This window comes from Cupressus sempervirens, chromosome 4 (genome assembly GCF_028749045.1).
Source record: "Cupressus sempervirens isolate cs-2001-9-10 chromosome 4, ASM2874904v1, whole genome shotgun sequence".
Lineage (NCBI taxonomy): Eukaryota > Viridiplantae > Streptophyta > Pinopsida > Cupressales > Cupressaceae > Cupressus > Cupressus sempervirens.
This window is the reverse complement of record NC_143121.1, coordinates 535,519,408-535,543,427: the sequence shown is the minus strand read 5'-3', so window position 1 is coordinate 535,543,427 and position 24,020 is coordinate 535,519,408. Positions and strand designations below refer to the sequence as shown.

The 24,020-nt window shown below is 35.8% G+C and overlaps 1 protein-coding gene across 1 annotated transcript in view; it reads left to right on the top strand.

Moving 5' to 3' along the window:
- The window catches only part of OEP80 (outer envelope protein of 80 kDa), a 149,469-nt gene that overhangs the window by 59,577 nt on the left and 65,872 nt on the right, over positions 1 to 24,020 (top strand). The window contains exons 4-8 of the mRNA XM_089825818.1: positions 167 to 264; positions 428 to 497; positions 11,433 to 11,526; positions 17,885 to 17,969; positions 18,095 to 18,130. Coding sequence (XP_089681944.1) covers positions 167 to 264; positions 428 to 497; positions 11,433 to 11,526; positions 17,885 to 17,969; positions 18,095 to 18,130 — 383 coding nt within the window. The remainder of the gene's footprint in view (positions 1 to 166; positions 265 to 427; positions 498 to 11,432; positions 11,527 to 17,884; positions 17,970 to 18,094; positions 18,131 to 24,020) is intronic.

Sequence of the window (24,020 nt, the reverse complement as noted above, 5' to 3'; positions counted from 1 at the left end):
TTTACAGATCATAGTCTTTTAATCCAAAGGTAAACTTGACTAGTTGGTCGTTTATACATCATGGTTAAAAGTGCAATGGACTTCTCTTCCTAGTAAACTTGAACTAGTTGTTACTGTATCATCTGATTTTTCATGCTCCACTGATGTTTGTGTATTTGGAACGTAGGTTTCAGGCATAGAGATCCTATCTGGTGGAATTTTGTTGTTACAAGTCTCTGAGACAGAAGTAAATAATATCAATATTCAATTCCTTGATAAGAAGACGTAAGTAGTCTTTGAACATTTGGCTAGTTAGATTACTTTCCTTTCTTTTGTAAGTTAGTGTTTGCTATTATAATTGTTGAAGATTGATTAGATAATGATGTGCTCAGAGATGCACTCATTTGTTTATCTATAACAGCCATCCTCAATTTCATTTGTGATGCAGTGGTGAGCCAACTGTAGGAAAGACTCGACCAGAGACTCTTCTTCGACAACTGACAACTAGAAGGGGCCAGGTATTTTTGTTTTCAGTGTCAGTCTCTAATTTTGAGGATTCGTTGTATGAAGGAATTCTGTAGTACATTGTGGGTGAGATTTGGTACAAAATCTTCAAATGAGCTGGCTTATTCACATGTGAAATAAAATCATTAACAGAGCAATAGTCTTGCTTCTGATTCCTCTTGATTTCACATGTTTAGAAATTGGTTAGACATTGAGAGGACTTGTTGGAATTAATTTTTTGGATTGACAATAAGAAATTTCCTGCCTGCTGAGAGAGTTTATAAAAAAATAAGGTTATACGAGTTGCTCTCAAGGTGACCCTAATCAACAATTATGTCTCTCAGAGACGTGAAGTATACCAGCTTGTATTATATTATAGCTGTCTCTGTTTGATACTTAAGTTTTGGGATTGATAGTCTTCTCTTTACCCTTGCCTTCAATGTTGATGTGGCATTGTAAAGTAAAATTCTTAGTAGCTAGCAACTTATATCGTCTAGAAGTTTGCTTTGCAGGTACATGTGTTTGTATAATATTGATTCTAGCTTCTGCCTCATAACTTTTGAAATTTCACACAGGCTTTTCACTATGTTGCTTATGAGCAATCTAGTCAAGATATGATGCTTTCTATGTTGTCTTCCCCAAAACCTTCAGTGCTTCTTCCTTTTCCTTTTACAGCAAATTGAGATTTTTCATATGTGCCTTGAAGGTCTCCTGTTGTGATCACTTGGTCACCTCACATTATGTGACAATATTTTTATTGAAACTTTCATGCAGAAATTATGATATGTTCATATGGTATTATGATTTGTCTTAAAAAATGGGGCTTCCTGCCCATTTTTGCTATAATCTAATGAGCCCAACAACTTTTTTGGATCAGTAAATGTGGTCTTTATGGACCACTCCCAATAATTTTACCCTCATAGAAAATTTACATAGGTTCCCTGGACAGGGTATGATAGCTTTAGACAACATCAGTTGTCCAGCTAGTCATTGGGATTTAGTATCAAAACTATAAATTTCTGTTCAAAATGCCCTGTAACAAAATGGGCCAGACATATCTTCATTGTTCTTTGCAAATAACGGTGTGAACAAAATGGCCATGGTAACAGATATACTGACCTAGTTTATACAAAAAAGATTATTCTGTCTAATTCTCACCATCATTCTTGATGGACCATAGGAACCTCCTTGTTAGAGTCAGTGTCCCAATCAAAGGACCTGTAAGCACCTTCATCTTGGTTCATAATTATCTGAAATCCTATACCCCATTTTGTGTTCGCCCAACTACATTGGAGGCCTAGACAATGAAAGGTATATGTGTGGGCCAATCGAGGGCCATTCTTTGGGTTTAGGCTAATAATTCCAAGGATAGCCAAAAGTCCAAGAATTTTGCCATCCCTTGAAGCCATCTGAACTTCATCCCTTTATGCATCAGTTGCTTCACCCTTGCCTTGTTGACAGTCTGCTCCAATAGAGCTGCAAAGAACAGAGACACTACATCTGTGTTGACATGTTGACACAGTAGCGATAGAGGAATTCAATGTTCATGTACAAATCTCCCAATATCATCTCTATGGCAAACAGAACTATTGCAGCCCGTTTTTTAAGATGCATTTTGGTCTATCCTTATTGATGGCACCTCTAATGCCATCTGTCTTTGCTTTGATGAAAGACATGCGAATGTCCTTTATTACCAGTTTCACGAGTAGGGGGAATGAGAGGGCCATTTTTAAGGATAAACTCACATTTATTAACTCGTATTTTGGCTATTTTGATTCTCAACCATGCCGAGATATAAACTGCATACATTACACAATGACTTGTAAACTTTCATCATTGTTTTGTCATGCCCAAAATTTTAGGGCAAAAACACAAGTACACATTTTTTTTTTTGAAAGATAAACCTAAGGTACTCATACATAGATGTAACAAATCATTCCTAGTTTGGTGATATATTGAACGTAGAATTGGCTTGGTAGATTCACCGAAACCAGAATGTCGAAGGTTTGCAATGTTCAAGTTGTTGAAATTTAACCGGCAGGCCCGGGTATATACCGCAATGATTGTACTAGCCTCTTGAATACTTTCCATGATAAGCATGAACTAATTTCGTTACTCACTAAAGTCCTAGCCAAGTCCGATGTCATGTTTGCATTCACATTTTATTAAGTTCAAGTATTAACCTTTGATTTAGTGGTGGGTTCTTGAAGGTGAGGTTGCCTGCATTGCCCAATTGTACGAATGTTGATGTAAGTATCAATCTAACCTATCCTTGTAAGCAATTTTTCTCATCTAGTGATGTAACTCAATATAGGATCTTAATGGGATATATGTTCACAACTTGGTTCGGATAAAATGTATACATACGGATAGGTAATATCCATAACTAACTCCACTATCATTTAATAACATTTATATTATATCATATATCTCTAATAGGTTGTACATACATACTTGGATCGCATTAGATAACAACTTCATTTCTTTCTCACCTCGGTCATCATAATACAAATACTCGGCTGGATAGCTCATTCATATCATTTTATATGTTGTATATGTATTCCATTAAATAATGCATGCATATATATGCTAGTTATCATAAATTATAGTTTGGAATTGTTAAATAATATAAGTGATAATTTTCTCTATCGATTTCTAACTAAAGAATTTACCAATTAAATATAAGCTACCACCAATTTCTCACTTATTTAAAATTCACTATTTAGTTCACGTTAATCTCCACCACTAATTATTGTTTTCCCCACAAATCACAAACATGGTTACTTAATTACTCACTAATTGCTACCTTATTTGTAAACTTGCATTTTAACATTAGATTAAATTCTAATAATTTTACTATTTAATAAACCTATCAACTATTTACTACTCTGTATGTATATGTAACTTTATCTACTAACAATTTCTACTTCTACTTTAACTCATTAATCCTTACTAACTACATTTTGTTTAATCTATAATACAATCAATTACTATTAACAGCTACATACAATTAATTATTTTACTAATATCCTTAGTAACTACCCTTTTACTTTCTAATTTAATTAGTTCTAATTACCAACATAAGAAATTACCTAACTATCAATTAAACAATTTACATCGTAGTTTTATTCCTAACCTACCCGTCTATACTAACCTTCCCCACAATGCTCTACACATCTCTTACTAACCATTTCAGTCATCCCGTGTCCCTAAGTCCCTAAGTCCATTTACATTCTCCTTCTAATTCCCTATGCACAGATTTCTAAGTGCTGCCCCTACTTTACCTCCAAACCTCCTTGCCAACCCCTCTAAACCCCATTCCCACATTTCCCTATCTCCCTCCTTTTCTTACTATGCACGCGGTTGGGAAGGCAATGGCTAGCGTTGACCTTGATGTGTGGACTTTGACCCATCCATGCCTCAATATGAGCAAGGGGATTGGTGGGAGTTTGGGATGTGACCCTCGTTGGCCGCTCACTAAGTCTCTGGATATTAGTCCCTCCTTTGTTCAGTTTATTTTAAATAGCATTTCTTATTGCATGAGACCGACTTCTTAGGGGAGTAGGCACAAATGTGATGTTAGTTTATTGTTTATATTTTTTTTAGTAGGACATGTTATGTCCTTTTGAAGGGTCACGTGACTCTTCTTGGGGAAGGGTTTTGGAGATAATAATAATGTTTTAGTTTATATAGATTTCTTCTCAAAAGTTTGTTGTTACTATACATATGTTAATTTTAGGTTCAGGAGTCAGAGATTCTAAGGAATATTCCCTATGAATATTTTATTGGCTTGTAATTGGGGAGTGGATTATTTCTCCCTCCCCATACATTTTCTAGAGAGTGTAATACTCTCTCTCAGCCCATAGTTTAAGCTTGTCATTGTGTTCCCTTTTGATTGTTTTGCTCTAGTATCTATTTGATTTATCTTCTCGACTCAACTATGATATTGTGAATCTTGGCTTGGTATCAATATGGTGTTATTTCAATATTCCAATGTAAATATCTAGATTAATGAATCCATTTAAGATCATTTGATCAATAAAGTTAACACATGAAATGCATTTGAAACAAGATCAAATATGAAACTAATAGATTGATCTTTCCTATCAGTAATGGAACTTTAAATGATAATTCTTATTGTACTAATGCATCATGAAATTTCTTATATGAACAATCTTTTTGAATTGCATTCTCTTGCATTGATTCATGATTCAAAATGAGTGCAGGTCTACATTAACATGTTCATCACTTGAGCATCTAAAACAATGACTATCCTTTGAAATGAATCTCTTTTATATTCCATTTATGACTCTATTATGATGAATCAATCTTTCCATTCCAATGTAGTTAAATGCATGACATTAAATCCTACATTACAAATGCATATGATAATATCCAAATTTCTTCATTTCTTTCATGGATCCATTCTTCACAACAATGCACATAGAATGAAGATCCATTTTTACAATACAATACACAAAAGACATAAATAAAGGGTTCAGCTTTACAATACAATATTCAATAACATAAAGAAGGATTCCATCCTTTCAAATACATTACACAAGGACATATCCCTCGTCTTGCTTCATCAATACATGGGGTGACACCAAACTTCTTCATTGGATCCAATGAGCACAAACCTTCAAAATTGTCTACACAAGAACCATGGAGGCTCACCTCCCATCCTAGGCCTCTATGAGCCACCCACGGAGTTAGGGGAAACAAGGCTCAAATGGGTTACACACAAACAACTCACTAATGCATGAACAATACACACAATACACATTTCACAACACCAACCAAGGCTTTCACAATGATTCACATACAGAATCATGAACATAGGGTGAAAGTGGGCTTTTCAAAGAGGAGACTTGCCATATCAAACAATATCTGCAATAAACAATTTCCATGCCCTTTCAGGGCTTTCACAATCATCTTCCTCTTCACCATAAATTCCCAAACACACTTCCTCTCTCCACCATACTTCCCTTATCACCCCCAAAGCAAGATATGCATGATTATGGCTACAATGGAGCCCATACTCCAAGGCTCTCTAATACATTGTGAAGCCCAACTAAGCCCTTCACCTTGGACTTCTCTTCCCTTTCCAAAGGGTGAGTGAAGTCCTCACACCCATAAACAACATACATAACAAAATGGAGAAACAAGAGAAAATCCAATGCAACAAACACGTTTTCATCTCAACACAACAATATCACAATCTTCCCACAACATGAATGACCATTCCAACATTTAAATGAATGCAACATCATAATGAAAGTATCAAAGGAAGAACTCCATGTGCAAGATGAACCAACCGTAGTCCAAGCAAAAAGGCAATGGGAGTTGTTCAAGAGCTCCTTATTTCCCTTGGCTTCCAAAGCCCTCAGTGTCTCTAAAGTTAGAGAGTGGGTAGACAACTCACTAATTTCCCCCAAGCCCTCTAAAAAGGCCTCTAACTTCCCACTAGCTAAAAATGGCCCTAACAAGAAGCCTCCCTTTTCTTGCATCCTTGCCCCCTTCTAAAATTGTAGCCTCGATGAAGTAGGAGGTGGTGGAAGGAAAACATGTGAACACTCAAATTTCGAAATTCTTAGAAAGTGACTTGTTTGGAGGGTCTCCAAAGCCATCTAGGCCCACTAAAGGTTAAATTTAGACCCCTAACATGTTATACTATCATGTGGGTGACTTATTTTCACAAAAATAGCACTTTGGGACCACATTTAGGCCCACTATAATCCTCATCAAGTTTGAAACCGAATTTCCACATGATGGTGACCTGTTCTAACACTCTCCCAAGTGGGTTTACTTAAGTATAAAAATGAGGATTAGATTTAGGTTAATGACTTCATGCTCAAAACCCTAAGTGACATGTCATCTACACATGGACAATTACAAGTGTCAAGTGACACATTAAAACACATTACACATCACAATGACATGTCCCTAATTACTCATGAATTTAAATTTATTACACACATGCAAGTCACATTTACGAAATAAACACATAACAAGGTTTTGAATCTTCCAAAGATTCACCTTGGCTATACCATATTCACAAAAGTTTGGACCTTGTTTCCCCTATTAAATTCCATGATTCAATTTCTTGCACACTAAACTCCAGCATTAGTAGTCCAATGAAAATCATATAAAAATACATATATATGTGCATGACAATTCGATATTGCATAATTCACATTAATTAGCATATTCACTTATCACATTTAACTTTCCTTTCTAATCATTTACATAAGGAATATTTAAAACATTGTAATATCAAATCTGCATATCAACATAAATCTCTATTTAACATAGTCAAATTAACATTCTGAATATCATCATAATCCATTTTCTATCTTAGCAGTGAAACACTGAATCCCTAACCATTGAATCATTAAGCATGTGAACTAGGTCGTACTACATGTCATAAGTTAAAATCCTAACATTACAATTTAACATTTCAAGCATCTCTGCAAATTAGTTTAAATCAAAATAGTGAAATACTGAAAACATGCATCACCAATCATCAAAACATGTAAGTTAGGTCCTACAACATAGGTGAGTGTCATCATAATGCAGTATTAAAATAACATAACCATAGAAGTTTCTATATACCTAAATCACAAGTGTGTCAAAACATCAAGTCATGAAAATGTCAAATTGTGAGTGTGTCATCTATATTATGATGGGTCGGGTGAGGCCTCACATGTTTTCAAATGCTATGTGATCGCTAGTTCATGCACCATAAGACCATCATTTTTATATATGACAGGTCCATACATATGTTGTCATGCTTCAAGTTGATGGCCAAATTTGCCATGTGACCAGCCACTTCATCGGCCTTTTAATAAACATGTGATAGCCTAGATTTATTAAACTGGGATAAGAGATTCCCTACTTCTTGAACTGGTTTATTTAATCTAGTTTAGTGAATCACCTTCTATGTGAATTTGATCTTTATTTATTATTTTGCAAATTTGGAGGCCTGAGATTACTGCTTGAAGCTTAGATTCACCACCTTTTTGATAGCTGTTTCCACCTTTTATGGCACCATCTTGTTATTTAATCCAATGCTTTGGGAGATTCTATCATTTTGTTTCTTCCACACCTATTGGATTATCAGGAAGGGATCTAACTTTTTAGTGGAGATTGCCAATTTAGCCTTTTTATTGCCTCTTTCCAACAATATTCTGCTGTTTCACAATTTAGTAAGATACAATCTACATTGTCCTCTGCCTGTTTGCACAATGGGCATCTTTGGGACTCAAAATCCCTAATTTCTATAATCTATCAATAGTCAGGATTTTTTCTGTATGGCTATCCAACAAATGCTCAAGCCTTTGGGATGCATTTGCTGTTCCAGAGGAGATGAGAGGGCAAAATTTCTTTTTAGCTGCAGTTTCAGCTAGTATGTATCCAATTTGGACATTATATTTGCCTGATTTTTCTTCACACCATCTCATAACATCTTTTCTAGATAAATTAATTCTTGGTTTTACTCAAGATCTTTATGAGCTGTTCTTTTTGTTGCTTTGGGATGGGTAATCCATGGAAAGGCTTCCAGTGCTAAGAGTTCTCTCCACTAATCACTTTCTTTTCTACTTAGTCATAGATAAACCTCTCTGAATTGTTAGTTAGCAAATGTTTTTGCTTTTTGAAATCATGGACTACTAGTCAGGGGTTGATGTCTGTTCTAGGGGTCTACCTAAAGTACACTTTCATCCCATTATTGATTTCCAAGCTAAGTGACTTGTAACAAGACTTTTACATGTTACCATAAAGCTCCATATGACCAAGCCTGCAGGGAGATTTTCAACTATGAAGATTCAAGAAGGATCATTTGAGTCCAAATATTTGTGTCATAGGATTTTAACCCTATTTTGATGCAAGTTCCAATACCTGTTCCAGACATTTTTTGCTCCCTTGGTAGTGTTCAGAAGTGCCTATTGTCCGAGTCAAACACCGCCCGCCACCTTTGGCTTATACAATGTCCCATGCAACGGGAGCAAATTGTTGTCTGAAGGGAATACGATAGGAATAGTTTATTATAGGAATACGAGGAGCATACTTCATTTAACTGTTCCAGGAAGTAGATTAATGATAAAATGCAGATCTGTTCTGGGAAAATATAAATTTTAAGCAAGATGAAAAGACCATAGGTTGTTTTGAAATATATAAGAGCACAAAGCAGGGATAAGGCATCTTAGGGAAAGCTTTTCTTTTCATAAAATTGACAATGTTTTTTGCCATAATATACTTAATGGTAATAATCGGAGGATTTGTTTTGGAAATTGTGCAACATCAGTTGAAATAGCATTTTAAATGTGGAAGGTGGTGTTAGAATAGAGTCTTTTCGCATGTTTTGGTAAAAAATAAATTTTGCTAATCATTTTTCTCTTGAATTTTTATCATGTTACTGATTTGTAGTGGGTATATGAGTACCAAAGATTAGCACAATGACATGATAGTTTTTTTCATTGGGTATGGCTACACGCGTGCACAAACAAACACACATATTTAAAGTTATAAATTATAAGAATAACAATACTCATAATTGACAATGAAATAGAATATTTAAATACTTTATATTGATAGTTTGCAAAAGACCACTGATTTCTCACATTTTTATGGAATTTACAGCAAGCATGTAAGAGTGGTTAAAGAAGACAAGGCTGGCTTTAGGAATCTGAAATCATTTCTGCTATTCTGTTTGAGCATCTTTGGTGGCTGCATGCCTTTGTGAAGATAAATTATGTATTTGTTTAGATTGTTCTATCAAGGTTTGTTCTTGAATACAAGTCTTGCTAATCCCGTCCACAGATGCCTGAACCCTGCCTTCTTGCCTGTCTTCTCAGGAAATAGCATTTGGATTCTGAACTCTGTCTTCAGTTTCTACCTCAGATAACCACCGTCTTTGGATCTAACACTATTGTGGGAGTAAAAGAAGAAAATATTAGATAAGATAGATAGAGCCAGGAGTAATACTTCATGCAATTATACTCATGTTTGCTTTACATTTTTAGTGTCTGTCATAAAGCAAATGATGTAAATGTCAGCTATCTTCCAGCTGTAAACTAATTCATAACTGCCAACCTTTTGAAATATTCTGTAACATGATCATTGTATGGATGCTATAAAATTGGTAAGTACTCCAGTGTGTGTGACTAAATTTATAACTGCCAACCTTTTGAAATATTTCATTCAATTATACTCATGTTTGCTTTACATTTATAGTGTCTGTCATTGAGTGAATGATGTAAATTTCAGCTATCTTTCAGCTGTACTAATTCATAACTGCCAACCTTTTGAAATATTTCGTACCATGATCATTGTATGGATGCTATGAAATTGGTAAGTATTCCAGTGTGTGTGAGTAAGCGGTAAAGCTGGAGCATTACCAGAGTGATGACCTGGGTTTGAAATCTCTTCGGAGCTGTTGGGCTTGCTTCTGTTCTCTTAATCCTTTGTGTGTGTGAGAAAGTGCATGCCATTCATGCCTGTGGGCCAGGTCCCCAGTTTTGGCCCAGAGGCAGCATGTGATTTTGTTTATTATATATTTAAAAAGTAATCTAGATTTTTTCAGCATATACTGGAACTTTCTGACTTTTTTATATGGTAAATTGCCAGGCCATTTATATTGTAACTTTCTGACTTTTTTATACGGTGAGTTTTTTATATGGCAATTTACCATATAAAAAAGTCAGAAAGTTCCAGTATGTGCTGAAAAAATCTAGATTACTTTTTAAATATATAATAAACAAAATCACATGCTGCTTTTGGTTTCTGTTTCTTATATGGTTATACTTACTCGGGTTGATGGTAGCTTGAACTACGAGCATTTGATCTACTCCTTTTTTAATTGGATGGGATGGTCCCTATTTGTATGATGATTGCCCTTACATACCATATGGACCAATGCCAGAAAACCTTAAATAATCAAAGTACTGAGCGATTAGGAAAGCATTGAGAATCTTTGTTGTTCTAAACATCTTATGTTTTCGATTGCCATTCGCAAAGTGACATCCTTATACGATCTTCAAAGTTTGACAGATGTCAACAAGGCTTGAGTAAATATGAAGCAATTTTTTCAGATTTACTGGCATATGAACTATAGAACACCTTCAATTATAGGCTTGCTTTTGATCCAAACGTTTTAACTATGTTATCAAATGTATACAACTATGATTGGGTCAGTTATATTCAAGATAAAGCTATTTTCTCTTTTATAAAATCTTGTTTAATTTTTTATTATTTTTTCACTTCTGTGAAATTGTTAGTTGTGTAGGTGTGTGTGGCACTCTTTGTACACACAGTGTACCTGTTACATTTACAATTTGCAGATCCATGCCTGTTCTTTGGACTTGTACTTAGGTAAACCCATACAATCATATGCATGCAGTCTTTGGTTTCCCTTTGTCAATAGAAGTGATTTTTGAAGTGAAATATGTCTTTTGTGTGTGAAATATTTTCTGTTTGATTTCCCACTTATTAGGTACCTTGTGATCATCTCTATGATCACATCAGTACTATTCTCGAACAAGTGAAATTTGAACGAGTCCTTTGCTCCTATTGATTTTATCTGAGGATTTACGTTGTGTCGTCAACCACCACTCTTTACTAGCTTTTATCAATATTTTTTCTGTTTTAAAATTTACATTAATTAATTGGGATAGATGGATGGAACATATACTCGATTATATAAAACATAAATTTAGACATCTGTTTTTTGCAAGTAGCGGGATTTATAGAATAAAATAAACTTTTATTTATTTTCTATACTCCATGTGGCATAAATAATTCTCGTCCCAGGGCAATTTGAGGCATGTCATGTTTTTATGTTATGTTTTATGCATTTATTACTTGGAATGGAAGTGAACTGTAGGCCTTTGTCAATTGTCATCCATTGGTGAGCATTTTTAGAGAAGCAAACTTTGAAACATTTTTTCCAGGTTTACAGTGTACAACAAGGAAAAAGAGATGTGGAGACTGTACTAACAATGGGAATCATGGAAGATGCTAATATGGTTCCACATCCAGCTGGTGGTAAGTATATTTATCCTTCTCTTTGTTTAATACACCCAATGTCTGATATCCTGTCCAAATATATTACCAAAGCATTATATATCACCCAATCTTTTGTTGGTAAAAATGCAATTAACTGAGCAAAGAGAAAGGGGATTCCTCTTAAAATAATTTTTTTGCATAAAAGGCTTTCTAAAATTATTACAAGGCTGATTAGATTGTGTATAATTGTCAATTTGCTATTGTCTGTAATGTTAGCATTTATTTTCTTTCTTTTCTAACTTAATGATAATAATTGAGTGCTCTATAAATTCTTCCTTGACCAATAATTACTTGCCACAGTTTGTTTATCATCTAAAGGCTAGAAGCAAAAGGGTACATAATTTGTTTCTATTCAAAATGACACACTTCATCGATCCACTTTGTCTTTTATTTCTTGAAAAATAGTGTTGCTAGCCTTGTTCTCCTTTACAGAAAGGGATTCATTACATCTTTGAACAGATTGTATCATGATTTTCTTCCCAGATGGGCTTGCAAACCGGTGACGAGCCTGAACAAATAAATTTAAGACTCTTGTTCGTTTAAATGGGAAGAGTTTAGTGCATCAAAAGAATCAAATAGTTCGCAATCAAATACATTGGATAATTCCAAACTCAATGAAATTGCATTTTCTTCCATCAATGTATATTTATAATATGTATGAGTAGCACAATGATATTGAAAATTATAAACTCTATGAACAGTGGTTCTCATAATTGCCAATAAATAGAATATTTAAATACCCCATGATAATAATTTGCAAGAATTAAAAACTCAAGTCCAAAAATGTGATTACACGATTGAAAATTCATCAATACTTATTGTCTTCCTTCTCTTCTTCATCAAATGTATCATCGTCAACATCAGGATCAATTTCAGTGGAACTGCAATCAACTTTTGTGTTGTGTGCACAAGCTGCCTCATTTATAGACTTGGGTGGCAAGCTGTGCAACTGCAACATCTAAATCAGCACACTCACTACTGAAATCTCAATTTTTTGTCATGCTTCATTGTATTGAAGTGTCTAAATGTGACAAGAAAATAGGGCTGGAGTTAGCACAGGCTAAATCCTGAGCTTTTTTTACACTCATGTTTGCCCTTAACCAAGCGGATGAAAGAGTACTGAAGCAGAGGCACTAATTAGAGCTATGAAGACAATCCCAACCTGTAGGGGCTTCAACAACTCATCATCAAATTTTCCTTTTGGAGGCACCTTCTAGGCTTCCCCATGGGTCACTATAAGACTTAAACCTATGCACAATGGCTTAGGACACTTGCCACATGACTTGAAGAACAATGAGATATTCTTAAATTAATAACGTACACCATTAAACTCCAAGCATCTAATTCTGCACTATTTTAGAATTGACAGGGTTATGGCTTCAACTCTTGATGAGTATAACAAAAAATGTTATCGAGTCTCTAACCCCCAATATGGCTTTAAGGACATCTATGGCAGAGTCAACTAAATGTCTCAAGGAGATTTCACCATCCACTCAATGCAAGAGTCACAGTTTGAGAGGGTTCACAGTTCTTATCAAACTGTCAAAATCACTGTCCTAACAGGTCAGTCATAGCATTTGTTTGATTTTTACTAATAATGAGGATCCTAATCAATGTGATTTGGTTCCAGGCCACCCGACCATTTCCCCCTGCACCCCCCCCCACAGCCGGTCGTCCCCAATCATGGAACCCTAATTTAATAAACTAAGGCCACCATTTATATACTCTCGTTCACTCATCTTTACTATCAATTTTATCTTTTGGGTCATTAACATGTTGCCATGAGGATAAATTGTTTTATCTGATTAGTTATGATACCCTTATCCCTTATATTCCCAAGTTAAATTTTCAAGTTTCATACCCCACTGTCATATGTAAACACAATTCTAAAAAGGCCATCCTTTTAAGTTCAGCGTTTAAATAATTTCACTCTGTATAACCTTTTTCTTTTTTTTACTAAGAATCTGTATTACTCTGCATTTACAATCCAATTGGAATCTGGTCTAGACAAGATATGCTGATATTGGGGAGAAGAGCCTAATGGATATCATGGGACATTATTGGAAGCTACAGATGCCTTGTTGATAAGCAGAGAAATTTCTCACTCACATTTATTTGCTCTCATGAATCCTGTCCTGATCTATTATTGTTAATCCAGGCTCATAGATGGAAAGTACAAGTTGGTTGAATGAAAAATGTTCTCCTTCCTCTGATGTCTGCTATGATGAATGTGGTTTTATGGATTCTATGACAGTTGATATTATCCTTCGCATATATGGTGCTATGACAAAGAAGTCTTTGCGTGAAATTTCAGGCCAGAGACCGCGTTAGTGATTTATGTATTAGCAAAGGCAGGAGTGACTATCGTCATCCAATATGGATAGAACTTTAAAGAAATCTGGGGTATTCATAATGATACGATGCATATTGTAGAGTTTCAGGAGCAGCTTGGTGTAAAGTAGAAGTTAATATTATAAATCTTAAGGAGCTTGAGGAGAATGAAGACTATGTTGAAAGAGACGATGAGTTTTGAAGCCAGATCATTGAATGGATAGCATTGATGAAGAGCAGTGATAAACGACAAATTATGGTGATGAGGAGTGAAGTTATCAAAGCCTGTTATAATTACAAAGAATACGTATCCTGATATGTGCGTCAGGCATTAAGGAGTTGAGAGAGACATTAAACAAGACAACGAATTAATATGGAAACGATTTTCTAAGCATCAATGATATAAATCATAGCCGATAACCTTCAGGATGTACCAGCCAAATCTAATAAATTAAGGTCAAAAGCTGAGAAGATGCGATTAAGGAAATTCATGGAAGCTGCCTTTGATATCATTGGTAATTGAAATAATTTCGCTTTGGATATCTTGAGCCGTGACTTAGAACAATCTCCGCGTTTAATTAGTAAGAGGTGTAATACTATTTTTGAAAAGTCACAATTTTAGAAAAATAGGATACATATATAGGGGCAGAGATAAAACAATTAGACATAACACATTCGAAAAACATCTATATTGAAGAAGAAGTATTTTATATCTACTTGTATGGAGGAATAAGGGCTATAATATGACTTCGTAATATAAATTCAATTATTTTATTTTTATAATAAAATAAAATGTCTTTTGTTTAATTTTTAAATGTCATGGAGATTTAAACTGCAGATGAATCGTCCTTTATATATTTTTTTTAATATTCTGTATACAATTTAAATATCAGATAAGTGGACATGGTCATTTAGCATTTTAAATTCGATCATCACAGATATTGTGAAATATCAAATTGTTTCCGTATCTATGTCGAGTTTTTCTCCCTACCAGAGGAGTTAAAGTTCAATCTGGACTAATGTAAGATTGCATAAATATTTGATCTATCGCATCTTGATTATTTAATTGTTGGTAGTATAAGTGCCTAGAACATTATAAAGTTGTACGTGAAATTCACTGAAGTTGACTCTGTTGCCCGGATGAGTAGAGGCATTGGTTTTTTTATGATTGAAGTTAGAAAATCTATAACTTCCTTCCTACAAGCATCAAATTAATTATTATTCAATTATACTATACATCCAACCATTATTCAGTTTTTAGTTTCATTTTGATCGAGTTCAAGGACCTTGCCAGCCAAAGAACTCCAAAGCTTAAATTCGCTATAGAAAAGCCTTGAACCAAGCAATTAGTGTTTGAGGAGGAGGTCTACCCGCCTAGGTGTAGCGGAGCCTAAAGTGCAAGGGAATCAAGGTGATTCTTGTTCGTTGGCCAGAACTGATTGAGAGATCCTTATCGGAGAAGTGGCATGCTCTTGGATTTCCAATCTCCGGTTTTGGGATCCAACACCCAACACATCCAATGATGTTACACAAAAACTTGACCAGTTGTCTGTACCTTTATGGGTGTTTATTCACTGTCACTGTCTCTTTAGGTCTGATACATAGGAATATCAGACTACCAGTTGTTTGAAACATGCACAAATTCCAACATCAGTCTCTGCCCTTTTTGAAAATGAAGATACATATGTTTACATGCCAATCAACCAACTATGAGCATTTTCTATTGGTGGATGGCCAAGAAAGACATTTTTAAAACTGTCTGGTTACCATACCTAGGTTTTTAAGCTCTTGCTTATTTATCGATGAAATTGAATGAAGCAAGAAGCAATAGAAAGAGGATTCAATATTGCTTCAACCCCAATCGGTTCCAGGCACTGGTGTTGCAAGTATGGGCCGTACCAATGACTGTTAGAGACATAAACATTTGGAAAATGCAGAAAACAAAGTGTTTTTATTGCTTCCACTTCCAAAAAACCAAACCATAAATCCCATGGGCATGGGAAATCTGTCTATTTATGCCCGTACGAACTAGTTGGCGCCTCCAACTGACCCCAACTACCTTTTGAACCTCATTAGGAAAAGTTGTCATGACAACAATTTCAATTTTGATAACTCTTACATCTAGTACCCTGTTGACCTCTAATTTGTACAAATGGTTCCAAATGGTCATTGATGATCCAAAAGGACCTTATTGACATGAAACAACGTAAAATGAAACAAAAATCCAAGTTTGACCATTGTGAGCATGAGGGTGCCCTTGCACGAAGTATGTACTCCAGTTTTGTGCAGCTGGAGAAAAGCTGGCAATCTCTTCTTAATTTTATTACTGCAAAAGTTAAAACATAAATAATAAAATATAAGATACAGCATAATAGCATTGAATGAAAAATGAGAAAAATAAAAGTTATAGGATTTGTTGGCTTTTTAAAAAAGTTTTAGGATCTGTCTTTTATTGACATCAGGAGATGTTCCTCTTCAAATGAATAGATGAAAAACTTAATTAAAATGATTGTTAAGGAGGAATTAGAACTAAGGAAGGATCCTGGAATGAAGCAAAACAAGTGGATCAGCAAGTGGGACATTGATTTGCAAGAGTAACCCGACAATAATAAAAAGATAAAAAAGTCTGTTTGAAAAATTTAGAATTGCCATGTGGACAAAGCAGTGTGGTCGAAAAACACACTTTATATTAAAGAGTTTAGCCCCTTGAATGAGCATGATGATAAACTTCTAGATGCACAAATCAGAATTTGGTCCTACCATTTTATATGTGAGATGGGAAGATGGATGATACCTAAGGAGTGGGATGAAGAAACTTGTCTTTTCTGCAATAAACGGTTGGCGGAACCTAAATGACACATGTGAATATATTTGAATATATGCAACATGTGAATATATTTGTTTACAATATAGGGGCAATTCGAAGGGAGTAGTCTAAATGAGCTATTTGAGTAGGCAACACATCACACAACTGTGGACTTCTTGTTCAAGTTCCAAAACAGAAGAGCTGACAATGAATAGAACTTGAAAATTGTAAACAATGTTTCTCTAGTTCCCATAGACTGATGGTCTTGTGGACCTCATTAAAACTCATTCATTCATTCATTCAGCACCCATGTTAGTTGTGGGATGTCTTTACATCCTTCAGCCACTATTCTGCTTCTTGACTTCCACCCCAAAGAGTAACGTCACCACGGACATCTCTGCATGTATAGGATCATCACCAGATGGGCCTTTTATGGGTGTTTATTGCGTGGTGGGGGATGTTTTATTCCTTTCCGGTTGTATCCAGGACTTTCCCACTCTGGGTTTGACCACGAAAATTTGATTGTAGAAGTCATACATGAAAGTACTGAAAGCATCAGAGGTGCAAAGAGAAATGCCTTCCAAGTCAGCAGCCCAGCACCATCCAGTTGCAGGCCACCAGTTGGCATGTTCTAGTCTCGTTTCTTGATTCTTCTTATTCGCTCGAAGAAGATTGACCACCCAAGCCAAGTATATGCCTTAGGTACATCAGAAGTGTATCGGAACAGTCTAGACATGCCCAAATTGGAAGGGCCAAAGTGCTCCTTGCCAAATCCCGAGAGTTCCAATTTCCATAGCTCTTTGTTACGTGTGTAGCCTACATATCTCTTGGACATCTATTTTTTCTATTCTATGCTGGTCTTGAGCTTGAAATTCTAATGGAATACATTTTGATGTATATAGCATTGCTATCGTTTTCAATGGTAGTGGTGGTTTAGCATGAATGTCACCTGGTGCAAGCAGTAAAATTTTTTATAAAAGATTTCTTGTGGTTTATATATTGGCTTGTCTAATTCATTCCTTTGAATAAATGTCATAATTTAATAAAAAATCTGCATCTTTACCTAATTACTTGTATCACATTATTTCACTTGAAGATTTCCACGGTATCTCATCTGGCTTGTGTATATAATGTTATAGTGACTAGATGATTGCAGCAGAAGCGGTGGTGATGATTTTTTTGTTTTTGAATTCCATGCAGATACAGGAAAAATTGACTTGACAATGAATGTTGTTGAGCGTAGTGATAGGGGATTCTCTGCAGGTGGAGGATTTTCAGGAATTGGGTATACAGTCCATAGATAATTTCTTTTACATGAAAACAACTATCTTCACTTATCAGGTAGTGCATTGTTTCTTTATTTATACCCTGGAGTGATACTTTCTGACTAAGAACTTCCATTTAATGCAGATTGAGCGGTGGGTTACTTCCAGGCATTATTGGAAGGTACATCATGGCAGCACCTATTTGAATTTTGATTATGTTCATAAGGTTATGCTTGTGTGTTCCAATTTCCTTGTACCAGAACTCAGACACAGACACTTAAAAAATTTCAGGCAACTTGGAACTTTTTCCTAGGTTATAACTTAGGTTTCCTGATATTTTCTGCTACCAGAGTCCTTGACTTTTTGCTAGTACTGTTTTATGTTAATTCAAAGTTTTAATTTAATACTTCTCAGCTTTTCCTGTATTTGTAGTTGATCTTTTATTAAAAATTGAGTCTTTTTTAAACTTAAAGTACATTCTTTCTCAATTTTCAATTTAAATTTGTTCTTATTCTACATTTCTGGTGTTGTGCTGTCAAATGGGTCCTCATTGTTTTCTTTTGTTGCTTTTATATTTAGCTGTGTCATGAATTTCAATTTGATTCTTGTGTTATCATAAATGATGTTTTATCTTACCTGTGGTTTTATTCAATATTGCGAGTTTATCCATGAGAGGAGAGCAATATTTTCTCTCATTTTATCTTCAAGTTTTTGACGTGTCTGTTTGTGGCTGTGCACATATGTGTAAATCTAATGATAATCGCCTATATCCTCTCATTTTCGTGTTTAACATGATTTGCTATTGTTAGTAGGAACTGAAGAATGCCATAACTACTGATGATATTTGCAATGCTATAGAATGATTTGTTGGCAATAGTTATAGGGTATTACTGTTACCTAGTTGTGTGATTGTTATTGAAACTGTACCAAAATCAGGTCAGGTTTCATGTTATATGTTCCGGAAACAATTTGAAGATTCTTTGACATCATAAGAACAAAGGGCTTATCAAAATTACCTTCTGTAAACTAAAACTGAAGAGCTTGCTATCAAAATCATTCTTTGTTTTCTTAAGAATGAAGTGGTGATATGGAAATCACTAGAAGTAAACATCTGGAACAGAGTTCAGCTGGCTTTCTGTGTTCATTGTGAACTTGGTCAGGAAACCACAAAAGTAGGTGAGGTTGTTGAAGCAATGAATAGAGGAAATACTGGTGGATACAAATAATTTTGAAGAGTTTTCTTTCACTCTTGAAATGGTGCAATTGATAATTTGAAAATGGTATTATTATTATTATTATTCCATTAACAATATATAAATAGAGATCCCTGCACTATCCGATATAATATTGAGGAGTATGCCAATAGATCTTTTTTTCTAACCAATAATATTAGCCTTGTTTGATATGGCAATGGAGGATGTGCTTATCAACTTATTCTATAATCGCTTACAGCGACCTGATTGCAATATCAAATATTTGTATGCAATGACTGGAAGGCAATATCGCCTATGGTGATGCACTTGCTATTGCTGATCTGATCTTAGTAATATGTGCAAATCCAATTGGATTAAAATAAGAGGTATTAAACTTTATGATAGAAATGATTGACCTCACTCTCCATATATGTTACTTGTTGCCGGTAAAATCATATTTGTTGTTTGTTAATCATGTCGTTGGTAGTTAGCGTGGTTGAGTAGTAGGTAGTTGTGGTCACGATAGTCTACATCACACCCCCTCAAAGGTTATATGTACACTCCCTGAGATGGAAGAGGGCACTAGTATTATCATTGTCATCCGGATTGGTAATATTGTGGATGTAAACTCGGATTGATATTAATGGAATACATGGTGGTTCTTGGATGTTGTCCTTGCATTTACTTCATCTATTATACTCTTATACAGTAGCATGCATCAAACTACTCTTACCATAGGCAGTAAACATCTGGTGCCGTTGCCTTTAAGATTTTTGGAAGCTTCAAAGTATGGATGGCGAACGAAAAGCAATGGGGCAACCAACAGACTACAAGTAGAGTAGTCGTCAAGAGCATGAAGACGAGAACCCATAATTATTCGAAGGCGAACGAGAGTTGATGAGCGACTTCATCTCACTACTTCAAGCATCCATTGAGACACGTGTGAAGGAAGTTGCATGGGAAGGAATTCCGAAGGGTGTCGTGTGGAGTGCCCTCGATGTAAGTCCAACCAATTGACCGTTTGACGTGTCACCTTCCTTGGTTGTTGGCGCAAACATTCCTCGCACTTTAGAACTGATGAGAGGAAATCAATATAGAGAACTGACTGTAGGCTAGTAATGAAGTAATTAAGGTACTTTAAGTCGTTATGAAAACACATGGACCAAGAGTCACGACGGTTGGTTCTTGTTAGTTGTTACCAACAGGAGCGCTATATGTAGGGATAATTGAAAATTGGTATGGTATGGTAATATTGGAAACACTGGTAATGTAGTCCCTTGGTACAATCAATAAAAGTGATATTTTGCCATCTCTGTGTAATTTGTATGTTTTGGTTATTGGTATATCATTATGTTTTCACTGGTATATATAGTTGTTGTGTATAGCTTTCAAGCATAATGGACTGACCTTTTGACCAACAAACAGTGTGTTGGTTAACAATTTGTCTTCCTTGATTTGGTTTTATACCCTGACTCTTAATATGTCCAATTTTGTGAAAGACAAAGTAGTTAACAACAGAATGGGACAAAGTAGGTGTTCAATCAAGGACCCCTAAATTGAAAAGGTACAACTTCCGTGTATGCAAAGATTTGCAATGAATATTGTTTTTAGTAGATTGGCAAGACTTAGGGGTATGCTCTTACCTAGAGAGGAGAAGAGGTATGATCAGATTGCCCAAAACTACAAACAATCTAGGCGGATTTTAGATGATGACTCACAAAGCTCCACATCTATGAATGCACATGAGTCACTTTAAGTTCTTCTAACACTTAAATGCAGTCTATCCAATTGACTGAATGCAAGATGCAACAATGCAAGACTATCTAAAAATGCATACTGCATAAGAAGAGAAAGTATGATCAACTAAGCAATACCCAGATTACCCAGATTATTGAGATTTCAGAACTACTTGCTTCCTACTCAGTAGCTTACATCAACCAATTCCCGAGCTTCTCACACATGCATGAAAATGCACATGCACTAACTTGCATAGAACAAAGGAAATGAGATAATACTGTAAATGAGGGAAATAAAGCTTATAATAATTGAAAAGAAAGAAAGAAAACCTAGTTTATTTGCAACCCCACAGCTTTCATTAACAACACATGTCATTCCAAGCACCATATAGGAACTAAAACTAGACTAACATGAACGACAAAATCAAAATATGGAGGTAGAGTCTCACATAGTAGTCCCAGCTATAGGGGTTTGCACACATCAAAATTTTGCCAATGTTATTTACTTCTCAAAAAGTTACATTTATAGGCCCTTTAGAATTGGCCAGTTACATTTGATGATTACTCAATAGAGCATCCTTGAACAGATACATTCTAAAAATAGGATTGACTAGTCAGTCATCTGTTACAAAGTTTTAGCCTACGAGGAGAATGCCAAATATGGCTACAATATCAGGAAGTGAGAGAGAGAAGGGGTGACACTTGTCACATCTTCTAGGGAGAATGTAATACTTTGACAGAGCATTAGTTTTTCTTTGGAGTTACGGATTTGGCTCTGTAGGCCTTCATTGCATCAATTACATTTCTTAGTTGTAGGACACTTGGAATGAGAATATTATCAGCTTTGATCATGCAATAATCATGCATTTCTGTCAATTCTTCAACTTTGGAGATCCTTGATTGGAGCTTCTCCGTGCACGCTTTAGAACACAATCCACTGCTGAATGTTCTAGAATTTTGGCCAGTTAGAAATTTGATGGGTCAATAGCCTCTTCAATGAATGACAAAAACTTAGTCTTCATTTGCTCGATGTCTACCAACTGGCCATTATTGGTGACATATGATTCAATGTGCAAAACCTTTAAATGTTCGAATATCTTGTCCATTACTTTCTTCACTAAATCATAGACATCTTTCAACTCATGCTCAGACTTCACCGAACTTTCAATTTTGAATTACAATGATTGCTTCCAACGAAGCAATGGTCCTTGGGCTGACTTGAGTATCCCATGGGTCACAACAACATTTGTCTTCATGTTGATCACCTCTTGCAACAGGGCCAAGTGCTCTGTTAGGCTCTTAGATGGTTTGTGCATTGAAGTCTGGTGACTTGATATTGCTTCTCTCAATCTATCAGTGTCTAACAGCAGATTCCCAAGGTTCTAAATGAGAAGGGGACCTTGGGCCTTCATTTCATCTATCCAAGCACGACCAACTTGATCAAATTGCCTCTCCTGCTGTAGCTTAAGTAGTAAACTCTTGTTCTCCTCTGCACTTGGTCAAATGTGCTTGTAGAGGTACTTCCAAGTGCAGCTCTGATGTAATCCATCAATTCTTTATTTGAGGCTTTCAATACCTCTTTCTTTGACCTTAACTCCTCCAATCTATCTTCAATCTTCACATTTGTTGATTTCCAGATGTTGACCATAAAATCATGCATTGAAATGCCTATGTCAACTGTTCTAATCTGAAAATCATTATGAGTCAACTCATGAAATTTTCCCTCCTTTTGAGGTTCTGCAATGTCTACTAGCATGTGACTAGTAGAAGAATCCGTGGCTAGAGCTGCTATAGTCTTCTGTCTCTTCATCTTCTTTGATATTAGCTGAGCTGAAGTTGCTTGTGCAATAAGGTCCTTAGATGGAGCACTTTCCTCACACCTTCTCTTCTTTCGATCAATAGTCTTTTCCAACCAAGATTTAGTTGAAAGGACATTAAGTGTTGATTGCAAAGTTGTAGGATCAAAAAGCTTCCTTGCAACTGGAGGTGTCACCTTGATGGGATGCTTCCTGCTCTTGGCCATCTAGAGGGTTATTGGCACCATCAAGATTGATGACTGGCACAGGGGAGGAACCCTTGGCTACTGGTTTCTCCTTCTCCTTTTCTTTGTCTTTATCTTTCTCTGCCTCTTTATCTCCAACTTTTCCAGTATTTGGCAAAGATCCTCCTCCACAGGTTGGAGTGATTTGGACATTCTTCTCAGGAGGTTGGTCTCCTCCACCAACAGATTGTGCCGGTCTGACTAATATTGATGTAGCAGCAGTAGTGGACGTAGCAGCAGATGATTGGGCTGTTCCGGAAGCTACTCCACTAGCAAAACTCGCGGCTCTAGTTCTCTTCTTCCTTGCTCTGGTCCCTGTCCTAGTGATGATATCTCACATGAGGACTTCGATTGTATTGATGACAAGACCATCAGGTGGAATTGACACTATAGGAGTGTCCTTGATCTGCTAATAAGTTGAGGGACGCATGTAAGAGCCATCATCTATAAGATCACTAACATCAACAATATCATTATGCAACTTTATCTCATCTAGTGTCAACCTAGAACAATACCTTTCTCTGGTTTGGTACTCATCATAACATTCGGCCTAATAGTCTTCAATATCCGGAACATGCCTATGAGTGTACCCTAGCTTTAGATGATCTTTTACAAAGTTGACAGGGTCATACTGGGGTCTTATCACCTCATAATCAATCAATTTAAATTTGTTCTCAAAGGCTTTAACTAAATTCCGGGCATCAGATCTTGAGGCACAAGAATAAGGTCCTACCACGATTGGAAAGGGAATCTAGGGGTGGCAACTAACATGCCATCAAGCTGATCCGAATCCTAACAACACAAAAGGTAACTATAGGTACACAACCCTTCATTTTGGATTTTGTAGTAATTTTCCTAAAGGAAGGCTACGATGTGATCCTTAGGTGAGGGCAACTCATCATTACGAAAGTAAACCACAATTGGAAGTGAAACATGCTATCCATGGAGATTGGACAACGCAAGTTTTTTATTGACCTAAGAGTGCAAGTGGTGATTGAGGAGTTGCTATCCTCTTCGCGATCAAAGTTCAAGGTAGAGCCTTTTGGTTCCCAAAACTGCAGATTGGAAATCCAAGAGCCTACCACTTCTTCAATAGGATTC